Source organism: Castanea sativa, chromosome 4 (genome assembly GCF_040712315.1).
Source record: "Castanea sativa cultivar Marrone di Chiusa Pesio chromosome 4, ASM4071231v1".
In the NCBI taxonomy this organism is placed as follows: domain Eukaryota; kingdom Viridiplantae; phylum Streptophyta; class Magnoliopsida; order Fagales; family Fagaceae; genus Castanea; species Castanea sativa.
Window position 1 is genome coordinate 17,751,151 of NC_134016.1, and position 22,647 is coordinate 17,773,797.

Here is a 22,647-nt window from a genome sequence, read left to right on the forward strand (position 1 = left end):
TATGAATGAAAGTTTTTGTTCATACAATTATTTGAAATTATAAGAATTATTAATGAATTTTCGTATGAATTTTTTTTTTAAAGTTTCATTAGGCATTTTTAAGGTAACAACCAACAACAAAAAACCGACTCATTTTTCTAGGAACACTTTTCGTCAAAACAAACATAACGTATAATAGTGATATGTGAAGCCAATCAATGTGCAGATACAATAACTAAATTAGGAGCTGAACAAATCTATGATTATGTGGTTTTTAATAACCCACCATCTATGGTGAAATTCTGTTGATATTTTATATAATTTAGCTCTTTAGTACTTATCGGTTTGTATATTATATATTTACACCTTGTTTACCAAAAAAAAAAATGTAATTTCCCATTCTAAATTTCTTTTTTAAAAGTTCCATTTTTCTTCTTTGACTCTTCAAACTAAGCCCTTGAAAATAAGTATTGAAACTAGAATTATGTATAAAAAAAAATGCAGGCTTTTTAAGTAATTAAGTAGTTGCTAAGGGATCCAGCTACAATAAACTATTTTACACATCATGTATCAAACTAAATACTTGGCACTCCCACAACGAGGGAAAGAAAGGAGTTAGGTAGAGAGAGAGCGAGAGAGATATTAGAAAACGTGAAAAACTTTCTCTCTCTAAAACTCAAAAGAAAAAAAAAAAAAAAAATTATACACAAAAACCGAAAGAACCGCTCTCTGACTCTCCTCTTCTCTCTTTCTCTCTCTCTCTCTCTCGCTCGCGTCTCTCACGCATTCTCGTTTTCTCACATTCAACAACACAAAGCCAGGCTTTCACTGTAAGTCTCTCTCTTTTAGCTTAATCTTTTTCTACATTATTTACTATGTTTTCTTCAAAAAATTAAAAAGAAAGTCTTCAAGTCCCTTTCGTTTCTGGCGGGAATGAAGGTTTTGCATTGTTTTGTTTGATTTTTTCACTTTTTTTTATTTGATTTTTCTTGTTAATGGGTTTGTGGGTTTGTTTAGTTTAATGGGTATCTTTTGCTTATTGTTAAGTATTGCTAGTGACAGTGCTGTATTGGTTTTGTGCTTGTGTTGTACGTGTGGCCCTTTTGAATGGATCCCCAAAAAATACAACTTTCTAGGGTTTCTGTTTGGTCTTTTGCATATGGGTCTCTTTTTTCTTTCTTGGTTAGCTAAGAAGATTGGTCAAAAACAATGATGATTGGATTTTGAGTACTGGGTTTTGTGTTGTTTCACGTTTTTTATGAGATTTAGAGTACTAGTTTTATGTTGTTGTAGCGAAATTTGACATTATTGGGTTTCTCTGTTTTTTGCTATTGCATTTTCGTAGCTTTTTAGATTGCTTATATTACTGAATTAATGCAATTATGTTTTAAAGTTGTTGTAAAACTCTTTCTGGGTTTGTGTTACTGGAAGTGGTTTAGTTTCTTTCTTTTTTGGTTTTTGAGTTATTCTATTAGCGTAGGCATTACTACATGTGTTTTTTTTAAATCCAACTGACATGAGTCATGGTTGCTTAATGGGTCATAATGAAATTATGTTTTGATGTGTACTATGTAGGAGGTGAAGTTGTCATATTTTGGTTTTTTGTTGAATGCTTTTGGTCTCTTCTTAGTCTTTGCACATGAATAAAAATTGGGGAAAGGAAAATATGATAGGAAATTCAGATCTCATTTAGTATTAATGCTGTTTTCGTTTCTCAAGGTCGTGAGAGAAAAAACTTACCCCAAGTAAATAAACCATGTTTGGTTGGTTTCTGTTTTCTTTTCATACGTTTCGTACGCAACTAAATGCAATGCTTGGATTTATGTGCTGTTACATTTCTTCTAATTGTTAATGTAATTTGAGAATGGTAACAATTATGTTACTTAGGAGGTTGTTCTAAATCTCTATGTATTTGTGATTGACACAGGAATTGAGTATCACACATTCTGGGTCCTTGTGTAGGTTCTTCTTCCTGGTGGTGTACTGAGTTCTCACAATGCCCTTATTGAAAAAGAAGCAATTTTCCTTGGCAGAACCGCCTAAGGATTTAGATCCTTGTGAGCTTGTTTACCAAGTTCGTTTCACAAAAGAGATATTTAGGGATTATCAGTATCCTTTTTTTCCGTAAATCTTGAAATTTATTGCAAGTTTTTTTCCCCCTACACTCCATTTGGTTGTGAACGAAAGCAGCTATAAGAAAAATAATAATAATAACAATTTTGGTTATATTGCTTTCTCCTGATTAGTATTGATTGCATGAAAACCTCAACTCATTGGAGCCTGGTAGTTCTATTAGACTCTGTTGAGAAGAGTTGTTGGGTACTATATTGATAGAAAACTTAAAATAGAAAATTTAAATAATTGCAGCAACCAGATGGTGTCTCAAGGCATTGCCATTTTTTTCTACCTTAACCTATATCAGGGAATATTTGAACCGTATAAATTTGTATCGCCAGAGAGTTTGGGTTTGTAAAGTCACTGGGAAAACTAGCTTGACTTATGAGGAGGCTTTGGTATCAGAAAAGCGGGCAGGGGAGAAGGTTCAACAGTTTCCCAAAGAACTTATGGCACCTGTGCTACGTATCATCCAATACAGTATGTACTTGCTTACCACTGTGATGATTAAAAATTTGTTACCTAAATTGGTGTGTTACCCAGCTTTTTCCTTTTACTGTCATGTTAGTTACTAGTAGTGCCATTTTTTTTTTCAAATAATGTAGCATTTAGTGATTTTCTGTTGTGCTCTAATTGAATGCTTCATAAATCTGGTAACATTTTAAGATTATATATGCTGTGGGTGTATCTATATTAGTTTTTGTGTATGATCTTCAATTGAATTATGAAGTGAATACATATATCATTGCCAACCATAGGGGGCTGTATGTTCACAGAGTTTACGATCTCCATGAAGGATAAAAACACAAGCAACTGATTTTGAGGTCTCTTTACAAGTGGATGACTGTTTTGGGCGGTATCCAATTTTGTTCTTTTCTTCAATTCCTAGACATTTTGAATTTGAGATTGTAATTTTTTAGTAGGACAATGCACATATTGTGTCTTTTGAGTTAAATTATTGTACTGTCTATATGTATATGGTGTGTAGCTGACTGCAATGATGTGCCCTTGTTTAGGTGGCAGCTGGAAATGGGTCTATTGTTAAATTTTTCTATACCAAATAGGGACTCGAGAATATTTTGATTGTTGATGGACAACTTTCATTTATTAAATAAAAAATACAGAAGATTATATATTTCAGACATTTTTTTTATAAATAATAGTGATTTTATTAGGAACTTATAAATACAATCAGTTTAAAAAAAGTACAACTAAAGATTATCTACAAAAATTTAGGAGATGGAAAAACTTTAGAAAGAAGGGACTTGGACACCATCACAAACCAGCCAACGTCCAGTCATACAAATATCTCAATTTTAAAGATTTAAGCTCAAGATTAGAAAGCTCATTATACTATAAATAAATAAATAAGTAGAAAGCTCAAAAACGTTAAAGGTCTGGTTACTCCTCACTCTAAATAATCCACATAAATGTTCTAAAGTTTGGCAATTCATGTCAATTTTCTAAAGTCAGCAAACATAAGGTTTAGTGATCTCTACCTAGAATTTGTATGTTTGAAGGTACATTTATATAACAGTTTTAACAATTTTGTCTTTTTTTTTTTTTTTTTTTGATAAGTAACGATAAAAATATATTAGAGAAGAACACAGCCCCGTACATAGGAAATGTACTAAAGAGGCAAAAACATCAAGAAACCAAATTACAATGATCAAGCAAAATAGGAAGGGAAAGACAAGAAAAAGATGGTAAAACTAAACACCATTCCAGAAGAGTAAAAAAGAAAAAAGACTTAATCTCAAGAATGGACCGATCGCGACCCTCAAAACTTCTAGAATTCCGATCCCGCCAGATACACCACATCAAACAGTGCGGCACCATCCTCCAAATCACTATATTGTGATGATGCCTGAAATTGCAAGCCCAACAATCCAATAGATCCACTACCCTTTGCGGCATCACCCAACAAATACCAAACAAGCAAAAGACCATACTCCACAACTCAAAAGCTATAGGACAGTGAAGGAGGAGATGATCAACAGATTCCCCACACCTTTTACACATATAACACCACTCAAGGACAACAAAGTGCCTTTTCCGAAGATTATCAATAGTAAGAATCTTGCTTAGAGCAGCAGTCAAAAAAAAAAAGCAACCCGGGGGGGAACCTTCGATTGCCATATCATTTTCCAAGGGAAGGGAGTGGCAGTGGGGGGAGGGGAAAGGGAGTGATAATACCCACTCACCACAAAACCACGGCTGCTGGCTAGCTTCCAACAAAACTTGTCAGAACCTACACCCCGCACCTTTGTGGAATAGATTAAAGCCATACACGAATCCAAAGAGTGTGACTCTTGATCATTCACAAAACGGCGAAATTGTAGGTTCCAAAAAATACTCCCATTTGCATAGCACATAACCTCAGAGACTGAAGCATCCCTTGTCCTACTAATATTGTATAAATCTGGAAACGCCTCCTTAAGAGGACTATCCCCACACCACACATCAACCCAAAACTTCACACGAGTACCATCACCCACATCATACCGAAGGAACTTGGAAAAATTCAGCCAACCCCTTCTAATGGACTTCCACAAACAAACACCATAAGCCCCAGACACAGATTTTGTACACCAACCACCCCAATCATTCCCATACTTCGCCCCAATGACCCTTCTCCAAAGGGCATCATTCTCCTCACCATAACGCCACAACCATTTGGCTAGAAGGGTAGAATTAAACCTCCTCAAGCTCCGAATGCCTAGCCCTCCATTCTTCACTGGCCTACAGACCTTAGACCAATTCACTAAATGAAGTTTACGATCGTGTTGAATGTTAATTGTTCATTTTTTTTTTATAGGTAAGATAAACTATCATTTTAAAAAACACTACTTCATGGAAAAAGAACATGAGGTAGCCAAAATATTACTCATTCATCAAACTCAGGAATCTTATTTATTGAGTTTTATTGTGATGGCAAGCTTGATATTTAGTGCTTCTTTTTTTATATGAACTTTCAAGCTTGATGTCTGTTTTCAAATTAATAATTGATTTTCATAACAACTTAAGCTTTTCAATGGATGGAGATGGTACTATTAAGAGAGAAGAATGCAATAAATAGAAATTTTGAGTTGGACATTAGTAGTTCTAGGATGGGTGACCTGGTAAGTCCTTCTATTGCAACCCTTTCTTTTCTTATCAAATAAATATAAAAATTTGGTTCTTTATTTATTCCACAAAATAATATATATATATATATACACTGACACGAGATGTAATTTACCATTCAACAATAACCAAGGTTATTGCTCATTTAACTCTATCACTCATAAAAAATGTAAAATATGTTTGCCTTTATGGTTTGTAGATCTTTTTAAATGGTTCGAATCAATTAATAATTTTACTAAAATATATAAAATTGGTGATGTCTTATCAATCTTGTTCAGGCAGCCACCCTCTCATAATTTATCCCTATTTTATCATGATTTTAAACTCTCGAATTGTCTCAGAGGTTTTCAAAAACATGGATGTATGACTGTAACCCCATTAGTTGAGAAAACTGATTCTTGCACATCTAGCGAGTGAGTTCTAACTTCTAATTGAACGTGTGTTGAACTTTGATATTGCCTATGGTTTGGTCGGTTGAAGTAATTTTTCAATGAGGTTAAATTAAATTGTTTGGTTCGAGGTGTCCAAATATTTGCTTCTAATTGGGTGTCTATGTCTTGATTAAAATCAAAAGTTTTGACGTTCAACAATTTTTTGTAATTTGTAGGAATGTTGCTTCTTTTTTTCTTGCTTGCTTTTCATATATTATAACTGTGAATAATCACATCTAATGAAACATCATCCAATAAGATGTTGATTGTCTGACCATGTTGCTTCATTTCTCTGTGGCAAGAAGAGGAATGGGTTTACTTATCCAAAAAAAAAAAAAAAGAGAGAGGTATGGCTTAGGGAGGTGGTTGATGTATAATTTTTTTTTTTTTGTGGAAAGGTTCTTGTGGAAGAATTAAGAATGGTCTCATTTGGAATGTGGCTTGATGTTTATTTCAAGTTTGTTGTTGGTCATCAGTTAATGTGTTCCTTTCAAGTTGTTGTTTGCCTCATAGAGGCAATTCTGAGGCAGTTCTATATCTCCTGATCTTTTGTTTTTGCAGGTATGCTTTCACTGAAGGATCTAGCCATAACAATAGCTGAAAAGCTGCAGAAACACTTGTTTGTAGGTGCTGAATTGTATGGAAGGAAGGAAAATGATGTATTTGCATGCAAAATAACAAAAGTTCTAGAAGAGGATCCTGAAAAAATCCAATATGAGGTGGCATGGCTTGACAAAAATAAGAAAGTAATGGAACATTCATTAGTAAGTCGAGAAGATTTAATACAGAAGAAGGTGCTCTTTAGTAGAAATGTTTTGAAGTCTTTTATTCGGGACTCTACGTACCGAAGTGCTCCTTGGGTCATTCATGATAAACTGGCACAAAATCATGGAATTTCAACTGACCTTCCAGAGGAGTTAAGAGGCCAAGTTTTCTTCAATGATGGACTACTAGTATGCAATAAGAAGCGAAGAAAAAATGAGGAAGATGGAAAAATTGACAAGGTAATATCTATAACTTGAATTTTTTTTTTTTCTCCTTTTTTTGGATGAAGTTATGAATTGTCATTCTCATATTTATCATATTCACTATTCAGGAAGCTGGAAAAAATAAAAGGAAGAAAATAGAAGGTGAGAGATTTGATGGCTCAACCATACTTTCTCGTGTAACGCTTTTGAGATCACAAAGTCTAACAAAGTTTCATTTTGTCTTGTTTTTACTGCCCTCCTGAATTTGTAGGAAATGATGAGCCAATGAAAGAACCAATTAAGTATCCTATCGATGACCAGTTGGTGCAGCCTGGTGCAGATGATCCAGTTTTTACTGACCGCCCTTCTCCATCAAGGGACTTCAATGTTCCACTTGATTGTGTTGGGGATCTATTAATGGTTTGGGATTTTTGTTCGTCATTTGGTAGGCTGTTGCGCTTGTGGCCATTCTCTCTTGAAGATTTTGAAAATGCAATCTGCCACAAAGACAGAAATGTGATACTCCTTGTGGAAACTCATTCAGCTCTTTTCCGATTGCTCATAAAAGACAATGATGAATATTTATTGGCTGCACGGAAAAGAAATCAAAATCAAAAATTAAGGGTTGGCATCCTATTTATACTTTCATTTTTGTATTTTGCTTTCTTTTCAGCCCCTTTTTTTTGTGTGTCAGGTGGGGTGGGGTTGAACCAAGCTAGAAATTTTTTTTCCCCTTATCTTATCTCGCTATGTGATTGACTTTCCATTTCAGATTACGCTGATCAATTGGACTGAGTATTTGTGTGATTTTTTGGAAATAACCAAACTTCCTGAATCCAATTATAGAGCAACTATTAAGCGGGGGCATTATGGGCTTTTAGATGCTCATGCTAAACTTGGAATCTTAAAAGAATTGGTTAACCTAGCACTTCAAACAGATATTTTTAGGGAGAAGTTGGATAATCTTATTGAAGAGCGGCAGGAAATTGGGGCCACAAAAAGGGGGGAAGCATTAGAAGAAGCCAGAAAGAAAAGGGAGGAAAAGGTACAGTTGAAGGCTGAGGCTGACTCCAATGGAGTAATGGATCAACAATTTTTGGAGAGCGTAGAAAGTGTAGCAGAAAATGATAATCACTGTAATCAGAATGGTCATATGGAAAAGAAAAGAAATGGGAAGATCCTTTCATCTCAGCAGGGCAATGCATCAGAAAATTGGTTTTGATTCTTTCTTATTCTATAAAAAGTATATTTGATAATGACTTCTTTTGATCTGAGGGTCATAATTTTCTTTTTCCTTTTTTCCAGTGAGGACAAGCTTGCCAACACCACATCAAAGAAAAAGGCCAAGAAGCTGAATTTGGATGTGGAAGTCCAAACAGATAATGGCAAGGATTCATCTAGGAAGGAAGGGTTGAAATACCTGAAGGATGATAAAAAGGAAGGAACTGAGAAAAGGGATAAAGAACAGAGGGTTGAATTCATCTCCTTACCCACTTCTTATTGGATACTCCCTTTGCCTCATAGTGTTGGTCCTCTATTCCATTTTGGGATGTCCCAAATATAGTTACACCTTGAAAAGTCAATAGACATAATGCTAATAGTTTTCTAAACTTACCCTTTAATTGATTTGAAAGTCTATATTATTTTTTATTTGAGTTTAAGTTAAAGAAGGAAGTTTTGGAAATCTATACCATTTTATTTGAAAAACAATGCATTAAATGAGGATCTTGTAAAGGTTGGACTCTTTAAACAGGACCAACTATATAGGATGAAGAGAGTATGATTTTTTCTTGTGCTTGTACGTTTTTCTTTGTTCATATTTTCTTGTCATTTTTATGGCAGAGGGAATTTTATGAACGAGAAATGGAGAAACGAGTGATATGCAGAAACCCCTTGGGCAAAGACAGATTTTACAACAGGTATTTGTGGTTTCCTCGTGATGGGAGGATATTTATTGAGAGTTCTGACTCCAAGGAGTGGGGATACTACAGTAGCAAGGAAGAGGTATTAATGCTGTTAAGCTACCTTATATTTATTATTTTCTTCTCTCTCTCTCTCTCTCTCTCTCTCTCTCTCTCTCTCTCTCTCTCTCTCTATTTGGGTAATTACATTCACATTCTTGATCAGCTTGATGCGTTGATGGGTTCGTTGAATATCAAGGGGGAGAGAGAGTGGGCACTTAAAAAACAGCTGGAAAAATTCTATGGCAAAATATGGTCAGTCCTTGACTTCTTCTTGAACAACAAATGGAATCTTAGAATACCTTCTAACTTCATATTTGTAAATCTTCATTTCTTATTTCCTTCTTTACTAAAGATCACTTTGTTTCTTTGTTGTTACTCACTTTTGCATAAGCCGTAGTTATACGCCAACTTATGAATGTGTTTAATTTTTCTTTTTAGTATGCACACTTCCACAGAAATTCCTATGTTGTTGCACATGTTTTCATGCCTATGTGCACACACTTACTCCTGTATATGTCTGTACACGTTGGCCTGTACATAAATACACATGCATCTGTTGGGCTACATCCTTATAATAGACAAGCTTTGTCAAGGGTCCAAACCCAAATTTGACAATGATTTGGGACCAAAGGGCAGTGAAAAAGAGGTTCATGTTGTACATAGGAATACCAAATCTAAGCTTCTATTGCTACATACATGTGAAGGTCCCCAATCAATTGAACTGGTATGGATGGATTAGGCCCATCATATCTAAGATGTTCTGGGGCAGCTCCCCTTCTTAATATGGCTGAAGGCAACTATAGCCTGCTGCTGTATATCTAAATGATTATAAATTCTTCTCTTGAATATTAGACTGGTTGTGATGGAGGGAGGGTCAACTTTTTGTCATTGTTATCAACCTAGAACTGCACTTCTAGTATCATGTTTCCTTGAGGAGGTTTACACGTTTTGCAATATCTTTTTTACTAATACTTCCAAGATTTATCCCTTGCTGCTTTGATTGTTACAATGATTTATATAGTGGTAGAGCAACACATCTGTTGTATATTTTATTACATCTGGTCAAATCTTTGAAGTTCGCCTTCCTATCTGCATTTTCACAGTATGGAACTCCAAAAGAGATCAAAGGAATTGGCTCACAAGATTGCAGCAGAGGAGGCTGTGCTTCGAAGATCTACACGTGTACGGGCTCCACCTAGGGAAAATCCTGCTAATGCTTTCCTTAGGTATGTCAACAAGTGGAAGGAAGATTAATTGGGCTTGAGTTTGGTGTTGGGAAAATTGGTTTCATTTAATTTAGGATAGAAGGTCCTATACTCAGTTACATTACTCATTACAAACAGTAGGATCAATGAGTTAAATTTTTTTAATTACTCCGAGTACATGCTCATTAATTCCTTCAATGGGAATTTGTTAGTAGTACTTACCCCCCAAAAAAGAAGGAAATTTGTTAGTAGGAGGCCAGTGAGTAAGTAGTGGCATAAGGGCATGGAAAGGAAAAGGGATGGAGAAGTTTTTCTTAACCCATTCCTCTGATGAACTAGCATGTAATCATGCTTGACCCTCAAATTTTGTAAATGACTTTTGGGCATTTTTTTATTATAGAGACAGAATGTTATGGAAACATTATTCACTCACTCTTGTGTAATGTTTGCCTTCTTCTTTTAAATGCTCCATTTGGATTTCAAGAAATGACGAATTGGTACACACACACAGATTTTGATTACTTTTTTCAGTCTTACTGGACAAGACATGAAGCTTGATTTTCCACTTTCCTTCAACTTTTTCAAGCCTTTTATTTCCATTGGAAAATAAAACACTATTGTTAAGTTACAGCTAATGACACGAGACCTATTGCATTATCAGTGCAACCTATGTAGCTTGGACGACATAGGTGATAGGACTGACCACGAAGCTGGACCCTGACCCTATGAATATGGCATATGATTATGGACACCTTAGGTTGTGAATGAAATTTTCATTGTAGTAATGCCTTAATAGATTGGTGCCCAATAAAATTGGATAATGTTTGTTCTTTGCATAAGAAAGTTGAGTCCAGCCCTAGATTTCTCATGTTAATACTCAATAGCTTTTAGCTCACTGGTATTTAAATTATGGGTCATGTTAATGGGTGGCATTAGGGCAATGGTTAACAATCTATTTTAGAAAAGTTTTGATACTACTTTTATAGGAAATGAAAAAATCTGTCAAAACATTAATTTTTTTTTTTTTTTTTATCTTTTCTCATAAAACATTTCTTTAAATGTTGTTAACCAATGTTCTAAAAGCATCCGTTAGCATTTCCCTTAAATTATAATTCTCAAAAAAATATCAGGCCACATCAATGTACTTTGGTTTTGATGAAGAACCAACTGCAGCTTGGGCTCATTGCTGGAGTAAAATTGGGTTTTGGAAGTTTGATCAAGCTCAACTATGTATTTTCGCAGTGCTGCCAGGAGTAAACAAAGCTTAATAAACTTAAAAAGGCCAATCCTTTCTATTCTCTGAGTCTGTACTGGTGCCACCAACGCTCTCCCCATGATCACCAAAGTCGTTAAGATTTTACAATGCATGCGTTAGAGCTTGTGAAAATGTTCCTATGTCTCGTGCATGTTGACAATTACACGGAGTAATACTTTTCCCATGTATAGCTTCCAATTGGCCTAGTTAACCAAAACCCCTTGCTCTGCTTTTAAACCTTCTGTTTTCTCAAGTTCAATTGTGGTGTTCTTAATCCGGCTGAAGCTCAGAATCAGAGCAAAATGAAAGAACACCCTGAATATCTGCTACCAAATACCAATCTTGTCAACATATGCATGTCACTTCCATTTTGGATATGATAATCCATGTGTGTGTGTGTGTATATATATATATATATGTATATTTCTCTGTGTGCGTGATCTAACTCAGCCTTACTACTACAAACTAGTTTTGATTTAGCAACAGTAGAATACTAGGAATAAATTTCAAAGTCAAAAGTAGCCCTCTCAATTTGAAATTGATCCATTTCACAGTTGATATTAAATTTTAAAAATTTGAAGGTGTGCGTATTGTCATGTCATTAAAATCTTAAATGAGGTGGTAGTTTGTCACTGTTAATTTAAAAAATAAAATCTTAACCGTAATTTTAGTCATTTATATTAAGCATATTTGATTTACAGTCACGCGAGTTACGTCCATGATAGTCCAATTTCTTTCCAATTGTAAATTAGCTAATGAGGTCCATCACTGCTGATATTCTATAACCGGATAATTTTTTTATGTTAGCACATAACCTTTAGTACAAACATGAGATCAATAACATCCATGACAAAGTTTTTACTTGATAGTTAATACACCTTTTGAGTAAATGGAACCCACCCTGATCTAGTTCTCACTCTTCCTTCGTCTTTTATTCTTTCTTCTTCTTGAATTTTTTTTGCATTTAACATTATTTTTTAAATATTTTAATTAGTTGTCATGTTTGCAAAACTATGTAACAAACTAGCATCTTGAGACTCTAAAACTCGAGTTCAAAGGTTGAACTTGAGTTTCTAAAACTCGAGTTGCATGTGATAGCAGTCTGATGTGGAAAAAAATCCATGTGGAAATTGAGTATTTAAAACTCGAGATCTGAACAGACCACGACCAGACCTAAACCTCTTAGATCTGAACAAACTTGGTCCTCTATTCTTCCTTTCCTCTTCTTCTTCTTCTTCTTCTTCTTCTTCTTCTGGTCCTCTGTTCTGCATTTGATTTGATCTGGTCCTTTGTTCTGGATCTATAGAAATCGAGTCTCATAGACTCGGATATACTTTTTATAAACTCGAGTCTATAAGACTTGAGATCTATGTGGCAAAAAACCTCCAAATCAACAAGTGGAACTCAAGTCTTTGAGACTCAAGTTTTATATTGAACTCGAGCCAATAAAACTTGAGATGCTAATTTACTAAATCGTTTCTAACGCATGCTAACTAACGCTGTCTCCCAAATGCATGCTAGCCTCTTAATTACCTCCTTCTTCTTTTACTAAATTTCTATTTCTTGTATGGTTAAATTTGACATCAACTATATGGACAACTTTATCATTGGCTGGGAGTACTACTTCATGACATCCACATTGTCCTCCATAGGTTTTAATAATTTCCCTTTTTGGTTCTTTTTCTTACTATTATTAATCCCCTACCCTTCCTCCAACCATTCCACTTTGTTTTTTTACTTTTGTTCTCCCCATATTCTTTTCTATAAATTTACTATTACTTTCTTTGCACATTTCTCTTTCATTTAGTTCAAGTTTTGCCAAAAAAAAAAGGTGATCTCTCTCTCTCTCTCTCTCTCTCTCTCTTGTTGCTCTATTTATTTAAATTCTCTTCTTTCTTTCAAAGGACTTTTTTTCTTTCTTTCTTGTAACTTTGCTTTTGGTTGATGAGTATTTGTATTTTATTTTAAACTCCACTTTGAATTGGCAACCCATTTTTGTAGCTAAACTTTGTCCTTTTGCTATTGTGTTTCTTAATTCTCCATCACATATTCCCTCTCTCTCTCTCTCTCTCTCTCTCTCACGACTTTGGCTAAGTGAAATTATAGAGAATAAATTATATTACATTGCAAAATAATTATACATTCTCACACATCGCCTGAGTTTGAGATTAGTTATAGTAAATATAAAAGTAATTTGCTAAACTTATGGACTCAACTTCTCTTTTTTTTTTTCTTTTTTTTTTTTTGAGAAACACACACACACATATAGGGGAAGGGGGATGAGATAAGGGAATAACTCAACTTCTCATTTATGTATGCATCTCAGTATCATTTTCTTGTATTAAACTTCTTTTTTGGCAAGTGTATTAAACAAACAGTTGCTAATATGAATGCTAATGACATTTTAATTAACTCATAGTAATTAACTTCTTATAACAACAAAAGAAGAAGAAGAAGAAGAAGAAGAAGAAGAAGAAGAAGAAAATAATCTATTTTAAGTCATGAACTCAATAAATTGAAGAGTTTAGGCTTAGCTACATAGACGGCCTCAGTAATAGTTGGCCTTACCAGTCAAAGACTCAAGGAATGCAATGAATTCCAATGCTTAACCTTGGAGCCCAACAATACAAGGCCAGTTGTGTATAACACTAGCTACTATGCTATTAATGCTGGCATTGTGATTTGTGAGTAATTCTTAGATACTCTCAGAGCACAAAAAATTGTGCTATTTCCTCTCATATTCATGGTAAGGTTCACTCATTAAATTCATGGTAAAGTTTACCATAAACATGAGAGGAGGGAGCACTATTTATCTATACTCCGAGAGTATTTAATAATCTTCTGTGGCGCAAAGTGCCAAAGTATTAACTAGTACATATCATTGTAGTTGTGGGTAACAAACTTTACAAATTCTTTTTGATAATTCAATTGTTACGATAATTTCAGTGGGAGGATTTGAACCTCTGTTCTCTTCATAAAAGAGGCTGGGCAAAACCATTGAGTTGCAAGCCTCCTGGCAAAGAACTCTACCAATTGATGAAAAAATTGGGTCACACATCAAGATTAACTTTTTCCATAATCTGTAAAGCCAAGATAACATTAAAAAAAATCCATTGCACATTTCAAAAGACTTCAAGTCATGTAACAAGTAATTTGAAGGAAATATGAAAACAAAAAACGAAAAGCTAAAATAAAAAAAAATACAGCAATGTAGCCAAAGCCAGTTATTTGCTATCCACAATCAGAACCTGCTCAAGAGGTGGACCAGGAAGCAAGTAATATAAGTAATCTGGTCCAGTAGCTTGTGGTGTTTATTGATGGAGCTTTCAGGGCATATTATCATATACGTAGCAATGCAGGAAAGGTGCCTAGTACTCTGCCAGCAACGACTGTTACTTGGGGTGAGCCAGAATTACATTATCTCAATCACAGCTCGACCGACAATTTTTCCCTCGTTGAGATCCTGGAATGCTTGGCCTGCCTCCTCAAATTTGTATTTTCTAGAAACAGCATCAGAGAGATTGAAGATACCAGTTTCTGCCAGTCTCACCAACTTGGGGAGATCTTGCCTTGCCCTTCCTCCATAGGAACCAATGACTTGAATCTGTTCTATGAGATCTTCAGTTTTTTTTTTTTTTTTTTGATAAACACACACACACACACACACACATATATATAGGGGAAGGGAGATGAGATAAGAGATCTTCAGTTAGATGTTGGAACATACAAAAATCCCAAATCATGCACGGCATGCAAAGGAAATGTCAATTACTAAAGCTAAAAATTCTTAGTGTATATAGTGCTATAGTTGAACAGAGCTGAACACTTTTTAGTGTTGTTAGGCTCAAGATTGGTGATATGAAAGTTGCATTTACAGTAGCTAGAGGTAAGACGAAGATCTCAAACATGTTCAATATTAGTTGCTGGCTGGGAGTGGATGCTTTGGTTTGGGTCAACTGTCCCCACATGCACAGAGTGAGAGAGGTAGAGAAAAAAATCTAACATTCAAGCCAATTTTGCAATCTTCAAAATGCAAGGAAAATAAATAATTGTGATCATTATTGGGAATTCTGTGAACAACAATTGATAAGGCAAAAAATTTAAAAATGATGCCTGTAAAGAAACACCTCAATTCTTAAAATGACTATGATGCCTTTTCTTCAACCATCAATCAACTCCTTGCCACTTTGTTTCTCTGATTCCTTTATGTTATCTATTGCTGCACTACCCACTCTGAACATGGAGTGAGACGAGGAGTAGAAAAAAAACCGTCATATTAGGATGAGACAAGAAGGGAGTGTCATTTGAATCACCATCCAATGAGCTTCGAACTACAACCATACCATTCAATCCATTATTTTGGAAGGAGTCATTTGAGTTAGAGCTCACTGGCATGTTAACCTTATTATCCTTTTTTTTGTTTCTTTCTCACTCTCTCTTTGATATTCTATCACTATTTGCGGTATTGTCCACATGCATTGTTCACCGTTTGTGGACAAATTCGATTTCCATTTCGTCTTACCTATTTACAACCCTAAATCAACTATTTTTTTCTTCCCCACAAAACCCTGGTCATTCTTGAACCTTAACCCTTCTTTCCAAAGCTTCTAAACCATAAATTCACAAATCCTCCAAGCCCTAAGCCTACCACAAGTACACAAAGACAAATTTCCCAATTTGTCCAATGTCACAACAAGTGTATTGGGACTTCTAGATTTTTTTTTTTCCTTGTTAATCTATGATCTTTTTAGTAAAATTTGCAGCATATTTCCAAATTTAAAATATATTAAGAATATTCCAATAAATATGTCAACAATAGTTTTCTAGAATACCATGTGCTATTGTGGTTTTAGGATTTACCATACGAGGCCCAAGTATTCCTACATATACCTAACATTGGGTTCATTGTAACATTTAGTTCAATATAACAAAGATGTAGTTGGTTGGACTTTCTGTTATGGACTTAAGTCATGCCCAACCACTTAAACTCGCTTACTTTCATTCTCTCTTTCTGAATAATTTTATTTTCTTCTTTATATTTAAGATTGTATCAAAGCTGAGAGTTTTTTCTGTCTAGTTTCCAAAAGATCATCAACTCACACGCCTCACAACATTGTCCTCTATTGATGTCTTCTAGCTCCTTCAACACTTTCTTCTACCAATATCTTTTGGCCAATGTTGTTGCTCTCCTATGGTTGTCAGTATTGTCGTCATGCCACTTTTCATCATCAACAGCTGCTTTCATTGGTGTCTATCTCACGTATGCCACCCTTGAGCCATTTTTCTTCTGCAAAATGCCACCAATGCAGCCATCCTCTAGTCACTGGTGCAACTATCCTCTGGCCACAAGAGCCGTCTTCCAACCTCCATCTGACACCAGCAATTGTCGTTCGCTACTATCTCACACTTTCCAATTCACATCAAGCCCAATCCATTTTACATCCAATTTGGTCATGGTTTCCTACACATTCTTACATTCCAACTCAAGACATCTTCAAGGTTCCACGAAGGGTATATTAGTATATTACCACATATACGCAAACCATGGTTTTGTAGAATATTGTGGCCTGCTGTGGTTTTGTATTACCACGGGCTACTGTGATTTTAGAGTTACCATACTAGGCCTAATGTATTGTCATACATACCTACATTGGCTTCTTTGTAACATAAAATTCAAAATAGAAAAGATGTAGCCATTTGGGGCTTTCCAATGTAGATGTAGGCCATCACGCAAAATCACGTTAATTCTCTCTCTCTCTCTCTCTCTCTCTCTCTCTCTCTCTATATATATATATATACACACACACACCATTTTATTTCTGTCCTATTTTGAGAGAGCAAACTCAAAAAAAGATGGAAACACACTAGAAAGAATTGGTGCACTCAATATTAATTGTACCGTTAGTTCTTGATGCAGTCATTGGTAGCATTATTTTTGGTTTAATTAAGAACTATAATGAACAATAAATAAAATCTATTGGACACAAAGTACGCACCTTTCTACGAACAAGACGGTTTATATCCACCTCCCCTATGGCACCAGATTGTGTTAGTCCTATCATTACAGCTTTTCCTCCATCTCTCACACTATTGAAACACTGGAAAAATGTCTGTGGTTTTCCTAAGGCTTCCACTGCAACGTCCACACCTGCTCCCCCAGTTATTTCCTGTCCAAAACAAGTGAATAAATAAGTTAAAGACCAGCTCATAACTCCAGAAAGAATACAGTGTAACTAAGTTTGGTATGTTTCTATAAATATAGATATGTTTGAATATGTGTACTAATTAAATGGACCATTGAAGGTCTGCATCCATGTTGCAAAGCAATTATAGCACTTTATTATTGACTTAACCCATCGGCCATCACCATGAAGTGGGGAAATTTTCAATTAAAAAATCATAACAATAAATAATGATATTTTGATGGGTCCTAAGGGAGTTTTTCCTTGGAGGAATATATGGTGTGCAAAGGTCCTATGAAAGGCTTCTTTCTTGGTCTGAACAGAAGCTTGGGATAAGATTTTAACGGTGTATAACCTCCAGAAAAGAAACATCTTGATCCTTGATTGGTGTTGCATGTGCAAGAACAATATAGAATCAGTTGATTATCTCCTCCTTCATTCAGTGGCAAGGGATATCTAATCTTTTGTGTTTGCAATATTTGGAGTCGCCTGGGTTATGACAAGGTCAGTATCCCAGATGCTTTCTTGTTAGCAAGGGAACTTCCATACTTATGGTGGCAGCAAAATATGGAAGGTGATTCAGTTATGTGTTATGTGGACAATCTGGCTTGAGCATAATAATGGGACCTTGGATGGGATCAAACATTCTATTCATGTAATTGAAAAGTCTATCCTGAGATGTTTGTTCAAATGCGAATGACTGCTCTTGGCAGTATTCCTTGCCATTTTCTACATAAGACTCCCTAACTATGTGTTTCTAATCCCTTTAGGTGTAGTCTGGTACAGTATATAACAACTACTACCTTTCTTTTTAATGAAATTATTACAATTGTATCAAATAAGCTTTTTACGTCTACAGGTTTATTTTCTGAAACAGTATATAATATCAGAACTTTGATCACACTATCACGACTACTAAGCATTGTTTGTTCTTTATAGTACATGAAACAATAGCACAATTAGTCGTGTAATGCATTGGTTTTAGAATTACAAATTACATGCCAAATAATAATACTCCATATCCAAACTGCTCTCACAATTCAATAGCAATTGGCCCCTAAGGTCATTCATTCAAAGTTTGAAACTGCAAGGAACTCCTATTAAAACAAAATTTTAAAATCTTGTCTTGAACCATAATTGGAGGAACACAAGGGGAAAAAAAAAGCCCACAAGTATTATTACTTAGAAGAAAAAAATCTCTAGGGGGAAAAAGAGGTTTAAAAAAATAAAAGAGAGAGAGCTCCTCCAGCAGAAGAAATTTTATACAGTACCCAAAACTTAAGTTCATGGCTCTCCTCATTCTTGTTGTCATGAGAGACATTAAATAAAGATGAAGATATAAAACTTTCTAGAATGAAAAAACAAATCAACAAGGATATATGGATCTTTCACCGCATTTTCATGACACATGGTAGAAACAAATAGTAACTAGCATTGAAAACATTAGAATTATATTAACAGAAACATTAAACTAGAAGATCTTCCAGTGGCCATTTTCATGTGCAACTCAGCTCATTAAAAAAAAACGTAGTGCAGATATTTACATGAAAAAAATATGAGAGTGCCAGGAAGGGGGGGGGGGGGAGTTGATAAATAATAAAAATACATTTTAGCTGGAACTTTAATCTTTGTAAAAGGTCAAAGAAAAAGATAAAAACACATACCCTTATCTTTTCAATGGCATCTTCTTGTTTTGCATTTATAGTGTGAGTGGCACCAAATAACTTGGCTTTCTGCAGTTTATCATCCTGAACATCCACAGCAATAATATCGGAAGCACCAAAGGCTCTTGCTATCTGCAAACAACTGAAGCAGGTGATCTAGTCATGATAATGTTAAATAGAGCCTGTTCACAAATTTTCAGTTGCAACAGTGCAGTTAATTTTTGATAAGCACCCCAAAGCAGCCATAGAAAAGGGATGCTATTTGCTGTTATGGCATCAATTGACATATGCACTTACTATATTCCCCCCTTCCCCCCCCCCCCCAAAAAAAAAAAAAAGCATCCGTGGTTTACTCCCTAGGGGTGGGTACAAAGGGCCCTTTCTTGGTGAGATTCCACATCATCAAAAAAAAAAATTTATAAAACTGACTGGTCAAACAGGTTATACAAGATACCAAAATGTAATTACCAGGCATTAACATCCCAGAAAAAAAAAAAAAAGGACAGTTTCAGTGGCTTACCTTGAACCAACACCCCCAACTCCAATCACAGCAACAGAATCCCCAGGACGCACCTCAGCTGCGTGAGCCATGGCGCCATAAGCAGTAAAAACTGCACATCCTAAAATTGCAGACTCTGTGTATGGCAATGATTCTGGTAAATTAGTCAATGCATGTACTGGCACAACACAGTATTCGGCAAGGCCTCCCATACTATACATGAAAACTGGTTTCCCTGCAAAATATAGAATTTCTTTTAGTATTCCACAGTGATGCACACATTGCATTAGCATTTGGCAAACAATTTTATCCAAAAGAGGAGATAGATGGAGATATCAGAAGAAACCTTAGATAAGGTTGGAAACTGAAACACCATAGAGAAAGGAAAGAGGAAAAAAAAAAAAAGGGAGTCTCGCCCACAGACTCACGTGTACACACACACACATATATATACACACACTACAGTGATGAAGGTTCCTCATTTGTGCTGGAAATGTGTGTGATAATCAAATAAAGAGGCACCATAGTAAATGGAGAACGACAAACATTAATGTGCCATTAAGTTTAATAATATCAAACATGGGGTTCACTTATTATGACATCTAGAAGTTGAACAAGCCACACAATTTTATGAGTGGATAACAAGACCATTAACATACATATAAAACATATATTTTGTAACTTTACGCATATATATTTAAAAAAAAAAAAACCAAACAAACAAATTAAAGAAGGTTGACATATACCAAAGATGCATGGGCATATAATAATTAAGATATGGTTATTTGAAATTCATGAAATGCACACTTACCACCATCGCGGAGGAACAGCCGAGTTTCACCATCATAAAGAGTTCCTTTAGCTCGGTTATAAGCAAAGAAATCCTCACATAAATCGTCATGGCCCTTTATTCAATTAAGTTGATATTAAATATCAAATTTGTGCTACAAATTTCTCCAGGGGGGATGTTAATAATTAAAGCATTCACAAAAGCAGCTTGGATAGCATCAAAGATTAATAAAATTAAAAATTGGAGAAGGGAAAAATGTAGCATCTCAAAGTAATATATTTGTTACCTTTGAACAATAGGAACAATTACCACAAGGCATGATGAAAGCTCCCACAACGCGGGACCCAATTGGATATCTGAAAGGTCAAGAAGACCAAAATGGGTTTTTTTTTTTTAAAGTGAAGATATTACATTACAATACCACAACACTTCTATACAGAACCAGAAGGCCATTTTAATCCAAAAATATATCTGCACCTTTCTATTAATTTGTGGTCTGTGAGTGGCCCAAGTTCAACAACTTCACCAGTTATCTCATGCCCCACAACACAAGGACTGGAAAATGGAAGTTCACCTTTCATAACATGGAGATCAGAGTGGCAGACTCCACAGGCTGCATTCAAAGATACAATGTCAGATGCCACTGCTGAATCATCATATATAAGTAATTAAATGCATATGCTGGCTTAGACAATAAAACTGAGGATAACCACATCCAATATAAGACGAGCAGAAATCAAAAGGAACTATAAAATATCACACAACAGTCTAGCTTTCAATTTCTGATAACATCACTGAGGGCCTTGGAAATTCTAATTAATAGGACAAGATTCATCAAATTACTAGAGTCTTAGTTCAAGATCTATGGTTAGATGTCTTCTCAAAGTTCAAAAACAATACCAAGCTATATTTCAAAGGAGGCAGCTGGCTTGCAAAAATGTGCTAAATTGTCATCAACTTCATCCATATTGAATTTGAGTGGTCTTAAACAAATAGATGATTCCATTATAATTATATTATTTGCAAATGGTACTTATTAGTATAATCCCCTATAAATGATTTACTTCTTTTCACTCTATAACCAAGCAAAATAATGGAAAAGGGTTTTTATAAAATTAAATTAAATTTAGAAGAACCCTTTTGACCCAGTGGAGCTTCTTGCTTCCTTAGCTCTTTAAATCATTAAATTATTTGACAATTCACTAAATGGTAATCAGTCTCCTTTTCCAACATTTTTTTCAGGAACCAAACAAAGCTAAACAGAAAATCTGATCAATTAACAGAGTGTACACATCATCATTCAATCTAATAAGAAAATATTGATCTTTTTTATAAGAACCTGAAGAATTCATCATAATCGTTCAATTTTACCGTTTGTATCAGTTCAGTAGATCTTTAAAAAAAAAAGTCAAAACTAAAACACTCTTCTTCTTCTTTTTCTTTTTTTGTCAGAGCAACCAAACAACATCACATGCAAAACCCACAAACCAAAAAACTAGCAGAGTTAGGAATATATATATAGGCATCGACCGACCTTTGGTCTTGATGAGAACCTCGCCGGCTTTGGGGCGAGGAATTTGGAACTCTTCAATGGTGAGGGGCTTATTGGGTTCCCGAAACACAGCTGCACGCATGTATGAAGGCAATCCCACTCCTCCAGAACTATAACTACGATTACCATTAACACCAACACTCGTATTTTCGATTGTCTTATCCATGCAGTTTACGTTAGAGATAGTATCTTCAGGGGTCAGGAATCTATTGGCCAAGCACCAACTAGTAGATCTCAGGCTCTTGGTGTGAGAGATGCCTCTGCGGATCATAGTACTTATAAAAGACATTTGGCTTTGCTGGAGAAGCTAAACTTTGTCAAAGCTGATGGTGTTCGGTGCGAACTTCGCGGCCCTTTGAGTTTTGTAAGTGTTGTTGACCTGGTTCTGACTGTATTTTTGTTCTCCTCATCATCATGAAGCTCAAATATCGAGGACTATTATTATTATATTTATAATGCTATGTATCTTCTCTTTCCAATTTTGTCATGTCATGTTACTAATAATATAATACACTAATATTTATCCAAACTAATAATTGGCAATTTAGATAATCATCCGAGTCACATAATTCTTTTTTTTTTTTTTTTGGGCGTCCGTCATTCAAAAATAAAAATAAACAATTTTTGGCCATTTGCGAATGAAAGGAATTCTAATAAACTCTCTCAATGTATATAAAAATATGATAAATATCAAATATGTTTCATATCTTGTAATTAACACTGTATTTGTCTTCTCAAAAAAAAAAAATTTGTGTTTGGTTCAAATGCCCAACCATTGCACACCTTTGGTACAGTAGACCAGGTTCAAGTTTTTAAAATTATTAAGAATATACAATGAGAGAAAAAACCTGAATAGTCTATATATTCTATGTAAATAATAATGTACAATAGAGAGTCTTATATAGGCTATGTATGTG

General features: G+C 35.0%; 2 protein-coding genes across 3 annotated transcripts; one reads left to right on the forward strand and one right to left on the reverse strand.

Annotated features, from left to right (window-relative positions):
• The first annotated feature begins 564 nt into the window (after positions 1-564).
• Positions 565-10,275, forward strand: LOC142631864 (uncharacterized). Of its 2 annotated transcripts, none has more exons than XM_075806187.1 (11): positions 565-809; positions 1,907-2,088; positions 2,402-2,574; positions 6,213-6,655; positions 6,748-6,781; positions 6,891-7,243; positions 7,392-7,834; positions 7,925-8,090; positions 8,462-8,623; positions 8,747-8,835; positions 9,687-10,275. In XM_075806187.1, the coding sequence occupies exons 2-11, from the start codon at positions 1,976-1,978 to the stop codon at positions 9,835-9,837; spliced, it is 2,127 nt and encodes a 708-aa protein (XP_075662302.1). In that variant the 5' UTR covers positions 565-809; positions 1,907-1,975; the 3' UTR covers positions 9,838-10,275. The 2 variants fall into 2 exon arrangements, with proteins under 2 accessions (XP_075662302.1, XP_075662303.1); XM_075806188.1 differs by having other exon boundaries at positions 649-809; positions 1,942-2,088.
• Positions 10,276-14,111: 3,836 nt separating this feature from the next.
• On the reverse strand, positions 14,112-22,150 carry LOC142631317 (uncharacterized). Its single transcript, XM_075805465.1, has 8 exons — positions 21,713-22,150; positions 20,656-20,791; positions 20,465-20,534; positions 20,200-20,293; positions 19,410-19,623; positions 18,890-19,031; positions 17,040-17,210; positions 14,112-14,647 (listed from the first exon to the last, which is right to left on the reverse strand). Exons 1-8 carry the CDS (start codon positions 22,017-22,019, stop codon positions 14,456-14,458), a joined length of 1,326 nt encoding a protein of 441 aa, XP_075661580.1. The 5' UTR covers positions 22,020-22,150; the 3' UTR covers positions 14,112-14,455.
• Positions 22,151-22,647: the final 497 nt, after the last annotated feature.

Bases quoted from the DNA above. Each gene is read 5' to 3' on its own strand.
- LOC142631864 (XM_075806187.1), top strand. From the start codon at position 1,976: ATGCCCTTATTGAAAAAGAAGCAATTTTCCTTGGCAGAACCGCCTAAG. The intron at 2,575-6,212 runs GTATGTACTTGC...TTGTTTTTGCAG, and splicing joins GCTACGTATCATCCAATACA to GTATGCTTTCACTGAAGGAT. The intron at 8,624-8,746 runs GTATTAATGCTG...ATTCTTGATCAG, and splicing joins ACTACAGTAGCAAGGAAGAG to CTTGATGCGTTGATGGGTTC.
- LOC142631317 (XM_075805465.1), bottom strand. From the start codon at position 22,019: ATGTCTTTTATAAGTACTATGATCCGCAGAGGCATCTCTCACACCAAG. The intron at 20,792-21,712 runs GTCGGTCGATGC...CTTTGAATGCAG, and splicing joins GGTTCTCATCAAGACCAAAG to CCTGTGGAGTCTGCCACTCT. The intron at 14,648-17,039 runs GTGCGTACTTTG...CTCATAGAACAG, and splicing joins ACCGTCTTGTTCGTAGAAAG to ATTCAAGTCATTGGTTCCTA.